The following is a 14,671-nucleotide window of genomic DNA, read 5'->3' as shown; positions in this document are numbered from 1 at the left end:
TATTACTCTCCCTAATGATGTTAGAGTCTCTATTACTCATATAGGAACAATTCACATAAATCCACAATTGATTCTTTATGATGTCTTGCATGTCCCAGATTTCAAATTTAATTTGATTAGTGTAAGTAGACTTGTCAAAACTTTAAAATGTTCTGCTCATTTCTTTGAAACTTGTTGTTTGATTCAGAAATTTTCTCAAGGCTTGATGATTGGGAGGGGTAGAGTCTTTTACGATCTCTATATTTTGGCTACTGAAATTACATCCCTCTCTACATCGACTTATGCAGCATGTTCTTTCTCTGCTTTTGTGGTTGCTGATGATTTACTTTGGCATCAAAGGCTTGGTCATCCGTCACATATAGCTTTACAAAAACTTGTTAGTGTCATTCCTTCTTTAAAGAATTTATCATCAGATGTTTCACATTGTTCCATTTGTCCATTAGCTAAGCAAAGAAGATTAGCTTATGTTTCTCATGGTAATCTAGCAGATAAACCTTTTGATTTAGTTCATTTGGATGTATGGGGTCCGTTTAGTATGAGTCTGTTGAAGGATTTCGTTATTTTCTTACTTTGATTGATGATTGTGCTAGAACCACTTGGGTTTATATGTTGCGCAATAAAAAAGATGTTCATACTGTTTTTCCGGTTTTTCTTAAATTTGTTACTACACAATATAATACAGCTGTTAAAGCAATCCAATCTGACAATGCACCTGAATTGGCTTTTACTGAGATTATTAAAGAACAATGCATGATGCATTATTTTTCTTGTTCATACACACCACAACAGAATTCTGGTGTGGAAAGGAAACATCAGCACTTACTTAATGTAGTTCGTTCCTTGCCTTTTCAATCTAATTTTCCATTATAGTACTCGAGTGATTGTATTTTGACTGCAGTTTTCTTGATCAACCGTTTCCCATTCCTTTATTGCATAATCGTTCTCCATAGCTTTTACTTGCAAAAATCCCTGATTATACTTTGTTGAAAAGCTTTGGTTGTTTGTGTTATCTTTCTACTCACTATCATGAACGTCACAAATTTTCACCTATAGCCAAACCATGTGTCTTTTTAAGATATATGTTAGGCTATAAAGGATACAAAGTACTAGACTTAAAAACTCATTCTATCACTGTTTCTCGAAATGTAGTGTTTCATGAAAGTATCATTCTTTTCAAAACTATAGTCTTTCTTCAATGGTTGATATGTTTCCAAATACGATTTTGCCTTTACCTGCTCTGTTGCATTATTTAGATACAATGCCTATCATTGATGAGGATTATTTGATACCTAATGTTCCATCTTCATCATCACCATCACTATTGCATCATGATAGTAACATTAGAGCTAGTACAGAGACAACTGATACAGATCTTTCTACTGTTCCCATTGCTAGGCCTAAACGTAACTTGAAAGCACCTAGCTATCTTTCTGAGTATCATTGTTCTTTTTTTCCTTCTATAACTTCATTACCACCTACAGACACTCATCCTACATCCATACTTCCTTCATCACCTAAAAAGACAACACCATATCCCCTTTCCTCTGTTTTCTCCCTTGATAAATATACTCCTCTTTTTCAATCCTATATCTTTTCTTACAGCCTAGAAAAAGAACCAAAAACTTTCCATCAGGCTATGAAATCAGAAAAGTGGACTAATGCAGCAAATGAGGAGTTACATGCTTTTGAGCTTAACAAAACTTTTGTTGTTGAGACATTGCCTGCAGATAAGCATGTGATCGAATGCAAGTGGGTGTTTACAATAAAGTATAATTTTGATGGCTCTGTAGAGTGATACAAAGCAGGCCTCGTGGCACAAGGGTTTACACAGCAGGAAGGAATTGACTACTTGGAGACTTTCTCGTTTGTTGCCAAACTTACTAGTGTAAAGTTGTTACTATGTCTTGCTGCTGCACGAGGATGGAGTCTTACTCAGATGGACGTTTCTAACGCCTTTCTCCATGGAGATTTGGAATAAAAGATATATATGAGCTTACCTGAGGGTTACATGCCTCCACCTGGTATTGTCCTACCTCCTAATCATGTGTGTCGCTTACTCAAATCACTTTAAGGATTGAAACAAGCATCACGTCAGTGGTATAAACGGTTACAATCAGTTTTATTGGGTGCCAATTATGTTCAATCACCAGCTGATAACACTTTGTTTGTTAAAATATTTGTGACATCATCTGGCTTCTTCTCTATAGTGGTTGTGCTAGTATATGTCAATGACATTATGATTGCCAGTAATAATGATGTCGCTGTTGAGACATTGAAGGACTTGTTGAAGGCTGCTTTTAAGATTAAAGATCTCGGTCCTGCACGTTTCTTTTTGGGATTGGAAATTTCCAGATCATCACAAGGAATCTCTGTTTGTAAGCGAAAATATGCTCAAAATCTTCTTGAAGATGCAGGCTTACTTGGTTGCAAACCAAGCTCTATACCTATGGATCCTAATCTTCGTCTTACTAAGGAGGGCACATTGTTGCCAAGTCCAGCTTCATACAGGGAGCTTATTGGTCGATTGTTGTATCTGACCATAACTCGACAAGATATCACCTTTGTTGTACATCAGTTGAGTCAGTTTATATCAGCTCCGACAGACATTCATCTTCAAGCAGCACAAGAAGTTCTTTGTTACCTTAAACAGAATCCAGGTCAGGGTTTAATGTACTCTGCCACTTCTAAACTTTGCTTGAATGCTATCTCGGATGCAGATTGGCCTACTTGCAAGGAGACAAGACGTTTGATTACAGGTTATTTTGTTTACTTAGGCTCATCACTGATTTGTTGGAGATCTAAGAAACAAGTCGTAGCTAGCAGGAGCAGCACTGAATCAGAATATAGAAGTATGGCACATGCTACTTGTGAAATAATTTAGTTGCAGCAACTTCTTAAGGACCTGCATTTCAAGGTAACTTGTCCGGCAAAGCTCTTTTGTGATAACAAATCAGTGATGCATATTGCCATGAACCCAGTGTTTCACGAACGAAGGAAACATATGGAGATTGACTGCCATACAGTATGTGATCAAATCAAAGCTGGTAATCTCAAAGCTCTTCATGTTCCTACAAAAGAACAACATGCAGACATTCTCACTAAACCTCTGCATCCAGGTCCCTTCCATGGTTTACTCCAAAAGATGTCTTTGTCAAATCTTTATCTTCCAAACCATGCTCTTAGGAGATAAAGATTTGAGGGGGCGTATTAGATATCATGGTTTAATCTGGTTATATGGGTTGGTTAAATCGGTTATGTCGATTTAATAGCTTAGTCAAGTATATAAGCTAAAGATGTAATTAGGATCAAAATAACGACTTGTAACAAACTTTTATCAGTTTAATGAAAACGGTGTTTGTCACCTTTCTCTCCTCCGTCGTTCTCATCTTTTCCGGTTAATCGAAACTTAAAATGGATAATATGGTATATTAGTGAGGCAAAGAATCATAAGATTTTCAAAAATATCTCAGACTCCCCGCAAATTACTTTAAAGAAAGCCACTCATAAAAAAAAAGTTTGGAGAAGAGCTAATAATAGAAACATGATACTAGTCTAAGATTATTAATGAACCGAAATAGCCTAACCAAATCGAAATATTGGGTGTTTGGTTTGGTTTTGGTTATAAGGGCATAATCGATCAACAACATTAAATTTTGATAATCTTCACCAAAAAACATTAAATTTTGATAACTGGTTATTATGGTTTGGTTTACCTGAACCGATCGGTTAGCCAAAACGGAAACATAACCTTAATAATTTAGTAAGTAGCCAACTGACATCAATCAAAGTCGGGACTCAACAGCCGATGCAAAAAAAAAAATTGTTCTTCTTCCTCTTCTCAGATGGGCAAATCGTCGAGCGGCCGCTGCAACATTTATTTTTTCTTCATTACCACAATCAAGTTTAGACTAGGTCTAGTTTAGAATTAGTAGTTAAGTTTGATATTTCTACTGGGCGACTAGACATCAATGCAATAAAAGAATGATGTTTTTCACAAGAGCATAACATCTCAACTTTTGTATTGAAGCAAAGAGTGACACATCAATTAAAATGAATATCCAATCAAATTAAAACAATTAATACACATCAGTTTTTATTCATAGGTGGACAAAATTAGAGAGAAAAAAGACGCTTGATTTCTTCTTCTTCGTCGCCGTTTATACTATCTTTTTCGGGATTTGGTGGAATTAGGGATTTATTCAGTTCGATCGATCTGATTGCGACTTTGGGGCTGCACAATTAAAGATGCGTCTTCGCATATCGTCTACCATGAAAAGCAGTATGATTTCGAGCAGCAATGAGTTTATTGATTTATTCGATCAAAGTTGCATCTCGTCTTATCTCTCACCAATCTATCTTCCTCCGTAAAAATGGTTCATAAATTGTTTTTAACTCTAAGTTTGTTCGATCAACGGTAAGCAGTTTGTTGATTTAAAAAAATTTGAGTTGTAGAGTTTAATCCTTTGTACGATTGTCTCAAGAACTTGCGGGCCGGTTCGAAAAAGATTGTGGAAACGAGTACGAATCGTGCTTGAAAATTGTGGCCAATGGTTTGTGGTCATCTTTTATTTTTCAGGATACCTACTTTTAATTGACAGTTTACAAACAAGAAGTGATCAGAAAACATTAACACGGTGGTTTTTCATTGACGAAAGAGTTGGATAGTAACACAAGCGTTTTGTTTGCTCTTGTCCTTCACGTGTGTTCTCACTTTGCAGCTTGATCATGTTGTTTTTCTTTCATGATGGTTAGTTTCTTCTTCTTAAACTTGGTGGCTTCACTTCTTTTCTGACTTTACCAATGTGATATTATCTCTTTGTTTACTGATGTTTTTTTCTCTGTTTCTTTGTGGGTGATTTTGCATAGAATACAGTTTTAAACTTTGGAACAAATTCCCAAGCTTTATCTCGTACCAAATTCTCAAGCTTTATCCAGGTTCATGCGTTGAGTGAGCTTAAACATATTGTTGTGGCTCATGTCATGGATAGTCTCTTTTTTTTTTGGGTCCTTTCACTTCTCAGGTTGTTGCAATTCTTGTGATTCTTGATCTTGAATCAGATTCAAAATCTGGGTTGATGCAAGTATGCAACCGACTAAGGTTTATTTTGATTGTTGATATGTTGAATGATGGATAGAATGAGACCAAAATCAATTGTGCGAGATTGATTACGAGATTGGTGGAAGAAAAGGGGTTTAGAGCACAGCTGGTTTCGGGTCATAGTTTACTTGTTGGGTTTATGAGATTGGTTAAGGGTGAGAGACATAGACATGGAGCTTCCCATGCTCTTGGGTTTCTTAAAACAGACAAGTTCGAAGCTTGATGGTTAGCATTGGAGCAGTACCTCAATTAGTCGTATATCACCGTCTTTAGACTCGAAATATTTGGAATTACTGTTTATTCTTGATGTTTTGTGTTCAGATTGGTGTTACAGATGTTTTCATGTCCATGCATGATAACCTTTCTTATCTGTCCAAGCTACTTCTTCTTCGTCTTCTCTTCTCATTTGTTGTGTACTATTGACTGTTGTAATAATGTGATACTTTTCCGAAGAGAAAGTGTAACTGAAGATCATTGACATAAAAAGTAATATTAATTGGACTCCACGTCAATATTGAAGTATACTAAAATTATCTAATATAAATACAAAACATTGTGTTTGATTGTAAAAAAGAAACGATCTCCATCATTATTCTCTCCTTTATATTCACATCATCATTAATATTATATTTTACAAATGTTTCAAATAATTTTAGTATCACATTAGTTTTAAAGCAAAAAATAGCCATGAAATTTATGTACCCAAGCATCATAAATTGTATTTGTTCTAGAGGGTTTATGAATGAGAAACAAATTAAGAACTACGGGTTTGAAATTCCTAAACTTATTTTTTAAGCTAATAAAAAATTTAAAATATATTCAAAATTAAATATTGAAATCAAAAACTCAAGTATCTTACTATGATGTAAATTATAATAACAAAAAAAGACAAAATTACTATTGAAATTATAAAAACTTATGATACTTGATTCCCAACAACATAAACTAAAAATTATGAAATCGGAAAAAAAACAAAACACAACAAATATAATTAAAATAAAATAAAAAATAATCTTGCGGTTTAGCGCGGGTATTATCGTAGTACAATTTAAATTGTTTAGTTAGATGGTCCATTTGCTTAAAGATATATTCATTATTGCATGAAGTTGTTACTTTTGATCCATTAAAAAAATCGGTTATGGACAAATCTCTTGGGTAGATTGTGTATACCCTCTCTGGACAATACCCTCTCTGGACAATGCAAATGCAGTGTTTGTTGATTTTGGATATGAAATGCAAATGCAGTGTTTGTTGATTTTGGATATGGACAAATCTCCTTTTATTACGAATTGCTAAGATCTTACTTGCGATAATCTCAAACTTTGAGAATTGGTCTATCTTTTATATCAGAAGATGTATTTTGAGTTTTAGCACATTTTTTTTTTTTTTTTAATCTTCTGAAAAGATGAACAAATATCTATCGATTATTGTAATTTTGGACCAAAGTGTATGACATTATGTGTCTCGGGTCCTACTTCAAATCAAAATCGGAGGTCTCTCACTCGATTATTATTGACTTGACCCGACCCGACCCGACCCGAATGAGGTTAATTACATTTCTAGCCCCATGTGAGAAGAAGAAAAAGAAGAAACGACACACCACCAAAGTGGCCACCAAACACCACTGCTCACTCTTTTTCTCTCTATCTCTCTAAAATCTCTTCCTGCTGCGTCAATGGCGACTCAAGGTCAGATTATCACATGCAAAGGTATTCTTTTATCCTCGATCCTCCTCATCGTATCTCTCTCTCTCTCTTCCTCTTAGATTATAGCGTTTCCGATACATGAATCTGATGTTTTGAAAACCCTATCTCTCTCCTCCGATTGTGATTTTTCTGATTTTGGATTTCGTAGCTGCTGTGGCTTACGAGCCAAACAAGCCTCTTGTCATCGAAGATGTTCAGGTGGCTCCACCTCAAGCCGGTGAGGTTCGGATCAAGATCCTCTACACTGCTCTTTGTCACACCGACGCTTACACTTGGAGCGGCAAGGTTCGCTTGTTCTCTCCATTAATTTGAGTTGATTTGAGTCGATTTTATCGGAATTTGAGTGTGTTAGTGAATCTATGTTATCTCATTAGGCTGAGTCCAAATGTTTGATTACAGGATCCTGAAGGTCTCTTTCCGTGTATCCTCGGTCATGAGGCTGCTGGGTATGTTCAATGTTTAATCATTCACTAAATCCAGCTTTCAGGGTTCTTTTATTGTTGTTGAGATGGTTGTTTTTGTTTTGATGGGAGATAGGGTTGTTGAGAGTGTTGGTGAAGGAGTAACAGAGGTTCAACCTGGTGATCATGTTATCCCTTGTTATCAAGCTGAGTGTCGTGAATGCAAGTTCTGCAAATCTGGCAAGACTAACCTCTGTGGCAAGGTTCGATCTGCTACTGGTGTTGGGGTTATGATGAACGACCGCAAGTCCCGGTTCTCGGTTAATGGGAAACCCATCTATCACTTCATGGGTACTTCGACGTTTAGTCAGTATACTGTTGTTCATGATGTTAGTGTCGCCAAAATTGATCCTCAGGCTCCTTTGGATAAAGTTTGCCTTCTTGGATGTGGTGTTCCCACTGGTAAGAGTTCAAACCTATCTGAAGTTTCACCTTCCTCTACGTTTCCTTTCGTTTTGTGGGACTTCATTAATCTTTCTTAGTGATTGGTAGTATGCTAAGGTCTTTCACGAGGCTTCAGGGTTAGAGTGTCGCTAGCCCTTTCTGAATATTAATGTAACTTCCACTGATAAGATTAATCTGCATAGTTCTTCACCATCCTCTTTATTCTTTCAGATGGGAACCTAATTTATTCACTCCGTGCTCGTCTCTTCTTTCTTTTCGAGTTTTTTGACATTTTGCTGATAGAAATGGGGATTATGGTCTCTCACAGTATTTCATGTATTTGCGTCTTATTAGGTCTTGGAGCAGTTTGGAATACTGCAAAAGTAGAACCAGGGTCAAATGTCGCCATTTTTGGTCTTGGCACTGTTGGACTTGCTGTAAGCTACTGCCTCAAACTTTTAATGCTTCCGTAATTCCTTTCTTCTGCAACAAAGAAAACCATTTTGGTTAAGTGTTGAATTGTGAATGGATAGGTTGCTGAGGGTGCAAAAACAGCTGGTGCTTCAAGGATCATTGGAATTGATATTGATAGCAAGAAGTATGAAACTGGTAAATCTTCTTGTCTTGTCAAAGTGATAACACTGGCTTTGTTTGAAATGTGATTTTAGGAATCTTGTGAGTTTTACGCATATAATTGAGTTCCTTTGTTGTAATTTCAGCAAAGAAGTTTGGTGTTAACGAATTTGTGAACCCAAAGGAGCACGACAAGCCAATTCAGGAAGTGATTGTCGATCTCACTGATGGAGGTGTTGACTACAGCTTTGAGTGCATCGGGAATGTCTCTGTGATGAGAGCTGCATTGGAGTGCTGTCACAAGGTAAGTCATCCATGTACATTCATAAGATACTGTTTTAAAATTGTAGACTAGAGGATGTTGCAAAGAGCTAAAGACAATCACGTTGCAGGGATGGGGAACTTCGGTGATAGTGGGTGTAGCAGCATCAGGACAAGAGATATCAACTCGACCATTCCAACTCGTGACAGGTCGTGTGTGGAAAGGAACAGCTTTTGGTGGTTTCAAGAGTCGAACCCAAGTGCCTTGGCTCGTAGAAAAGTATATGAGAAAGGTAAGTAAAAAACTTTACACTTTAAGGCACACAATTCTTGATATCTTCTTCTCTTTCTAACACTTGACCGTTCAAATGATGCAGGAGATTAAAGTGGATGAGTACATAACACACAACCTGAGCTTGGGAGAGATCAACAAGGCTTTTGATCTGTTGCACGAAGGTACTTGCCTTCGATGTGTCCTCGACACAAGCGAATGATAACAACGCCAATGATTCTCTCTGCTTCATCTCTGTGTTTTTCTGACTTTTGTCTTTCATCTGTAATGACGACTTCCTGAGCAATGGACTCAAAGCGTGTGTTCTGTCTCTCTGTTTCGTCCCTCAATAAAGTTTCATTTAAGACCGAAAGCATCATTATAATTGTTTAAACAGCACTCATTCCTGATTCTACCAATTCTCTGATTCCACCAATTCTTGAGACGGAAAGTACATTTTTGGTCTTGGCACGTTAAGATTTATGAAATTTTTTTTGTTTTTTTTTGGTCGGCGATTTATGAAATATAATATACATCCGATATTTTTTGTATAAAAGAATCTTCCAAATCGTTTACCGCTTCATTGATTTTAAAGATGTCCCTGCTAATATGTACCCACACAATAATGGACTTGTTCTTTGCTTTCATAAATGAAACTTTCTTATATCTTTATATTATTGTATAAACCCAATTCATAAACTAGATACATATATACATTTAACGAACTATAAAGTATTTTTATCGATAAAAAGTGTACATCATTATTAGTAAACTAGGTACTGACCCACGGTAGACCGTGGGCTACATTTTTTATTTGAGGTAAATTTGTAATAATATATTTTGTTATTATGTTATTTGTAATAGTTTGTGATTATAAATCTTTTGCTTATATAATAATTTTTATATTTTAAAAATGTTTTTTACAGAATTTAGATAATATTGTTATAAAATAAAAATTCGTTGTTGTATTTGGGTAGCTTTAAAACAACTATTATATTAATGACATATTTGTATATAGTTGGTAATCGTAATTGTCAAGAGAGAGATTTTAATGGAAAACCTATCTCAATAAAACATTAGCGTGTAATGATGAATATTTTTTTTTAAGTCTTTGTTAATATCACTCAATCCTTGCTATGGTTTTTAAATACGTAAAAGATGTAACTAAGTAAAAACTAAAAAGAGATTATTAGTATAATCTTATTCGAGAAATAGAGAAGATATTCTTTTCTGTTGATGGAATAAAACATTCGGTAAATATATTGATACGATAAGGGATCAACGTGATATTTTTTCACTTCTTTTAGCTGAACTGATATTATAATTTGTTTGATTTTCTGTTAAGGGGATAAGTGGATAAATATTTGGTACATAGGATACCGTTACAAATCTAACTTGTTTAACGGAAGTGATTTTTTTTTCAACGTTTTTTCTTGAATACCAATATAACATTAATCTGTTTAGTCAGATGACTAATTATCTTTTTTCCCCTTAATGATTCTAACATTTTATTAACTATTCCTAATAGCATTTTGATGTAATTTTTTAAACTTTAAAGGTTAGATTTATTTTTTGTACTTCTCAATTAATATAGTAGGATATATCAGAACTACATTCCACAAATGTTTTTGTATATTAAGGTGGCCAACATAAACTTGAATACAAACAGCCAACAACGTTTTTATGATTTATTCCAAGCAAAGTCTAGTTCCATAGTTGACTCGACCAAACAAAGGGCACACGTTTTGAATATTAAACTAGTGACTTCTCCTAGGAACAGCAAGAACCTTAAGGGGATGCTTCATGACGACGGTGAACTCGAGCCTCTCCGTCAAGTCAACCTCCTGACCTTCTACCTCTTTCCATTGGAACTCTCTGACCATGTTGGCAACGTAGTACTCGAGATGCAACATTGCCAGCCCTATCCCGGGACATATCCTCCTTCCTGCTCCGAACGGCATCATCTTGATTCCTCTACTTCCGGTTATATCCACCACTTCTTCTTCTCCCATGAATCTCTCCGGCTTAAACACCATTGGTTCCTCCCACACCTTCGGATCCCGTCCTATGTCCGCCACCATAAAGTTGATTGTCCCCTTCTTCGGTACCTTGTACCCACCCAATACAGTGTCCTCCGTGACACGGTGCGGGAGTAGGAAGTGTCCTGGAGGATGCCTTCGGAGACCTTCCAACACAACTGCCTTTAGATACGGCATCCTCTCCACGCCTTCTTCCTCCACCTCTTTTGCTTCTTCCCCGACTACGCTTTTGATCTCCTCGTGTAACCTCTCCTGGATATCTGGATATTTCACGAGGTTCGCCATGATCCATTGTAGTGCTGTGGCCGTTGTGTCAGTCCCTCCAGTGAGAAACTCTGAGCACAAACTCACCAAGTCTTCTTCGTCCAGCTTCTTCTTCTCATCAGGAAGCTCCAAATCAAATAGGGTATCAACATATGATTGTACATAGTCTTTGTCTTCTTCTTCTTCTTCCTCCGACCTCTTCTTATTCCTCTCTTCAACGATCTTCCTCCGGGCATGTATCAACGGAAGCAGAACATCCCTCTCCGAATCTTGAGAAATTCCTGCCACCTCTTTCGCAAAATCAGTTTGGTGAACTTAGGCCATATGTTGAAGATGTTGAATCTCGGCAAGCTAAGGAGCTGTAGTCTCTGAATGAACTCCACTTGTTTGATTTGCTTCTCGTCGAGTTTATCTCCGAAACACATGAGAACAAGAAGAGCAAACATGGCATACTGGAGATGGTCGACGAGGACGATCGGTTCTTGATCACCTCTGTGTTTACGAAACCTATCAAAGAGGATCCCAAGAACCCAGTGCCGCGCGTGAGAATAACATCTCACGCGCGAGGGATGAAGAATCTCTGAGGTGATGTTCCGTCGAAGGAGCCGCCACGTGGCTCCGTATGGCCCGGAGCTGATGTTGTGTTTGTTGATGATCTTGCTGATTGTATCCGGTTGTGGACGGTCTGCATAGACTGAACCGTTCAGAACTAGAGCCTCGTGAGCGAGGGCACGGTCGGCAACGAATATGGCGGGGTGGGAAGTGATGCGGAGTGTGAAGATGGGGCCTAGACGGTAGTGGACAGAGCGGAGATAGGATTCCAAGCCACCTAAGCCTTCCCGAAGCCACTCGAGTGTTCCGAGGAAAGGTAAGATGTTAGGGTCAGGAGGTAACGGAAGAAGAGAGGAAGAGGTACTACGGTTGCGAAGGATGAGATGGAGAAAGAGAGACACGAAGACAGAGGCCAAGATCAGTAACCATATCTCCATTTTTGGGTTCTAACTCTTATTACCTGTCTACCATATGTATAGACACTTTTGGCCAAGAGACGTGTGTGACCAAAAGTGTTTAGACTAAACACATAGTACATATAGTTCATTGTTAGAGCGTGCCATTCAAAAAATAATTTAATAATCTCAGTCATACTTTTCAAAGATTTATACATTTCAAAATTTGGAAAATTTTATGCGGTGTTTGTTGCAGATCACGGGTCGGGAGATTAATTAAAGATAGAGATGGTTTTGTTTTGGTCTGATAGAGAAAACCACAAGTTTATTTCCTTTTCCTTCGATAAAACCATTGCACGGAACACAATTGAAGAGAAGAAAACAAGAATATGGGCCTAAGAAATAAACTACTCAAGGCCCAATACAAAAAAATCACCATCTCTCGTCGCCGAACCAATTATTCTTCTCCTTAGGTCCCGTCGGTCCTTCCTCACCGGATAATTCAACCGGAAGCTTCCTCAACACAGCCACAAGCCAACTCCTTAACCTCAAAGGCAATCGTTCATTCAACCTCTCTATCTCAGTTCTCGAATCATACACAATCTTCGGTCCCCACTCTCTCATATAACCTAACCACGGCGGCTCAACCACAACTCCTCCTCCGAGATACTCCGCCGCCACAATCTCATACCTCAAACTCGAATCGACAAACAAATCACTTGTCGCTGTATCATTCCTTATCCCAATCCCAAGCATATCAGATCCTTGTAGATACATCCCTGACGTAGCGAAGCTCGCGTGACCATGCTTTGAAGAGTAAACCACAGCTCTGTTACTTCCTCCTACGAACTCAAGATCTTGAGGTTCGATCCACTCGCCGCCACTGTGTTGAGAGAAGTAAATCGAGTAAAGCTCGCCGGAGAAGTTGCTGATTCTGAGTGTGAAATGTTCCCAATCACAAACGTGTTGACCTGTTTTAGCTAACGAGAGATTCATAAGCCCTAGTTTAAGAGTCGCTGGTCCGTTGAATGGACAAAAGATCCAAAACACAAGATCCGTGAACGTTCCTCCAAATGTTGGCTTAACGTGTACGTAAAGCTTCGCGCTTTCTCGGTCGCCACGTTTGAGTTTTTCGCGTCTTTGTTGATCATTGATCGGTAAATCGATCCAAAACTGCTTATCGTTGGTTCCACCATGAGGTAGATTCGAGCCTGTTTCGTCAATAGGTTCATTGTTAATATCAGAGCTGCACAAAACAGCACCGTTCTTGAAGAACCATGAGACGGAAGAAGGTAGATAGGTTTCGTTAGGATGGAAGTAAACTCTTGGACCGTAGTGTTGGACCAACGCGTGGATTTGTTCCATGTTTGGCATTGCGTGTAAACTCGAATCGAGGTTTTTCAAACACGCGATGGTACGGAGATGATCTTCTTCAGGGGACTGAGTTGTGCAGAAGAAGGTTCCTGTTGAGACTCCTTTGCCCCACACCCCGCGGTCTGAAGGTCTTGTTTTCCATATAAACAAAGGAATGCTTAAAGAATCCGAGAAAGCGGTGATGAGGACTTTATGTGCTTCGCATTTATCGGTTAGATCAGCACGAACACATCTAACTTGATCCAATTCAGGTTTTACAGGACTCGTTGTAACCAAAAATCCGATCGGTTTATACCCTTGAGGAGGCTGCGGTAACCAGAAGTAACCGGAACATTCGCTAATTTGACGTTCTTCTGATAAGTCATTTGAGCTCCAGACCAATGTATAATCAAGTGGTTGCACAAGTGCAGGCTCTTCTTTCGACTCCGAGGACTTTACTTCTCTTGCTACAAGGAGAAAGCCTCTCAAGAGATGAGAGTCAGACTGACAGTAATGACCTAAACAATGGAAACCTTCGGGTACTTTGTCCGGTTTGTAAAAGGAAACACTCTTCTTGCTGTCTCGACGAGAGCAGTACCGCCATACGATTTCAAAACTTGTGATCTCGGCGACTTCTATATCTCCAAGATTGATTCTTCTTGAACCGAAGCCTGTACCTGATCATATTCAGCTAAACATGAATCAGAGACACAGAGAAAAGGAATCCAAAAAGAGAGATGAGTTCTTAAAAAAAGAAAGAAAGTACAAGACTGTTCCTCCTACGACTTGTAAGGTCGAACTAAATAGCTAAATCCAGACCAGAAGTATCAGGGAAAAATCAAAATTCAGATTACTTTCGGATCGGAATTGAAGAAGGTGAAACAGAAAAAATACCTGAAGGCCAGTGGGGAATAGAACAAGGGAGGGAGAAGGTCTCAGGCTTCTTCAATGGCGGTTGTAATTCTCTGAGATTGTTCCAATAAAGACATTTGCATCCAAACATTCCTCTCTCTGTCTCTCTCTCTCCCTGAGATCATCCGATCCGATGGTTCGCAAAACCAATACAACGAAACGCCGACATATATCTAAAGCCTTATTGGGTCCCAACTCTTCAATCGTCGAGAAATTTCGATTTTTGTAACAATTATTTCTTCAACAAAAAAAAAAAAAAAATCATGTAAAGCTGATGTCTTTGATATACCTTGATGCATATAAGAAAGCTGATGTCTTATCATTATTATTCCCCGGAACAATACCAAACACCTTTTTAAAGTTAAAGCTGATGTCTATGGAACAACCAACAACACAATGAAC

At 38.0% G+C, this 14,671-nt stretch overlaps 2 protein-coding genes and 2 pseudogenes across 3 annotated transcripts; 1 reads left to right on the top strand and 3 right to left on the bottom strand.

Moving 5' to 3' along the window:
* The first annotated feature begins 6,642 nt into the window (after positions 1 to 6,642).
* Positions 6,643 to 9,127, top strand: LOC104725030 (alcohol dehydrogenase class-3). The gene is made up of 9 exons (XM_010443625.3): positions 6,643 to 6,807; positions 6,953 to 7,089; positions 7,204 to 7,250; positions 7,342 to 7,667; positions 8,004 to 8,086; positions 8,183 to 8,258; positions 8,369 to 8,526; positions 8,615 to 8,776; positions 8,861 to 9,127. Exons 1-9 carry the CDS (start codon positions 6,774 to 6,776, stop codon positions 8,975 to 8,977), a joined length of 1,140 nt encoding a protein of 379 aa, XP_010441927.1. The 5' UTR covers positions 6,643 to 6,773; the 3' UTR covers positions 8,978 to 9,127.
* A 1,241-nt stretch (positions 9,128 to 10,368) lies between these two features.
* Positions 10,369 to 12,243, bottom strand: LOC104725031 (cytochrome P450 89A2 pseudogene; annotated as a pseudogene). Its single transcript, XR_015571690.1, has one exon. The product of XR_015571690.1 is annotated as a cytochrome P450 89A2 pseudogene (transcript).
* LOC147934859 (cytochrome P450 89A2 pseudogene) lies at positions 11,297 to 12,046 on the bottom strand (annotated as a pseudogene).
* A 69-nt stretch (positions 12,244 to 12,312) lies between the features above and the next one.
* Positions 12,313 to 14,664, bottom strand: LOC104725034 (hypothetical protein At1g04090). Its single transcript, XM_010443627.3, has 2 exons — positions 14,252 to 14,664; positions 12,313 to 14,034 (listed from the first exon to the last, which is right to left on the bottom strand). Exons 1-2 carry the CDS (start codon positions 14,358 to 14,360, stop codon positions 12,437 to 12,439), a joined length of 1,707 nt encoding a protein of 568 aa, XP_010441929.1. The 5' UTR covers positions 14,361 to 14,664; the 3' UTR covers positions 12,313 to 12,436.
* Positions 14,665 to 14,671: the final 7 nt, after the last annotated feature.

This window comes from Camelina sativa, chromosome 11, assembly GCF_030686135.1.
Source record: "Camelina sativa cultivar CO46 ecotype springtype chromosome 11, ASM3068613v1".
In the NCBI taxonomy this organism is placed as follows: domain Eukaryota; kingdom Viridiplantae; phylum Streptophyta; class Magnoliopsida; order Brassicales; family Brassicaceae; genus Camelina; species Camelina sativa.
Note: the sequence above shows the minus strand (reverse complement) of the source record. Positions and strands in the feature narration are given on the sequence as shown.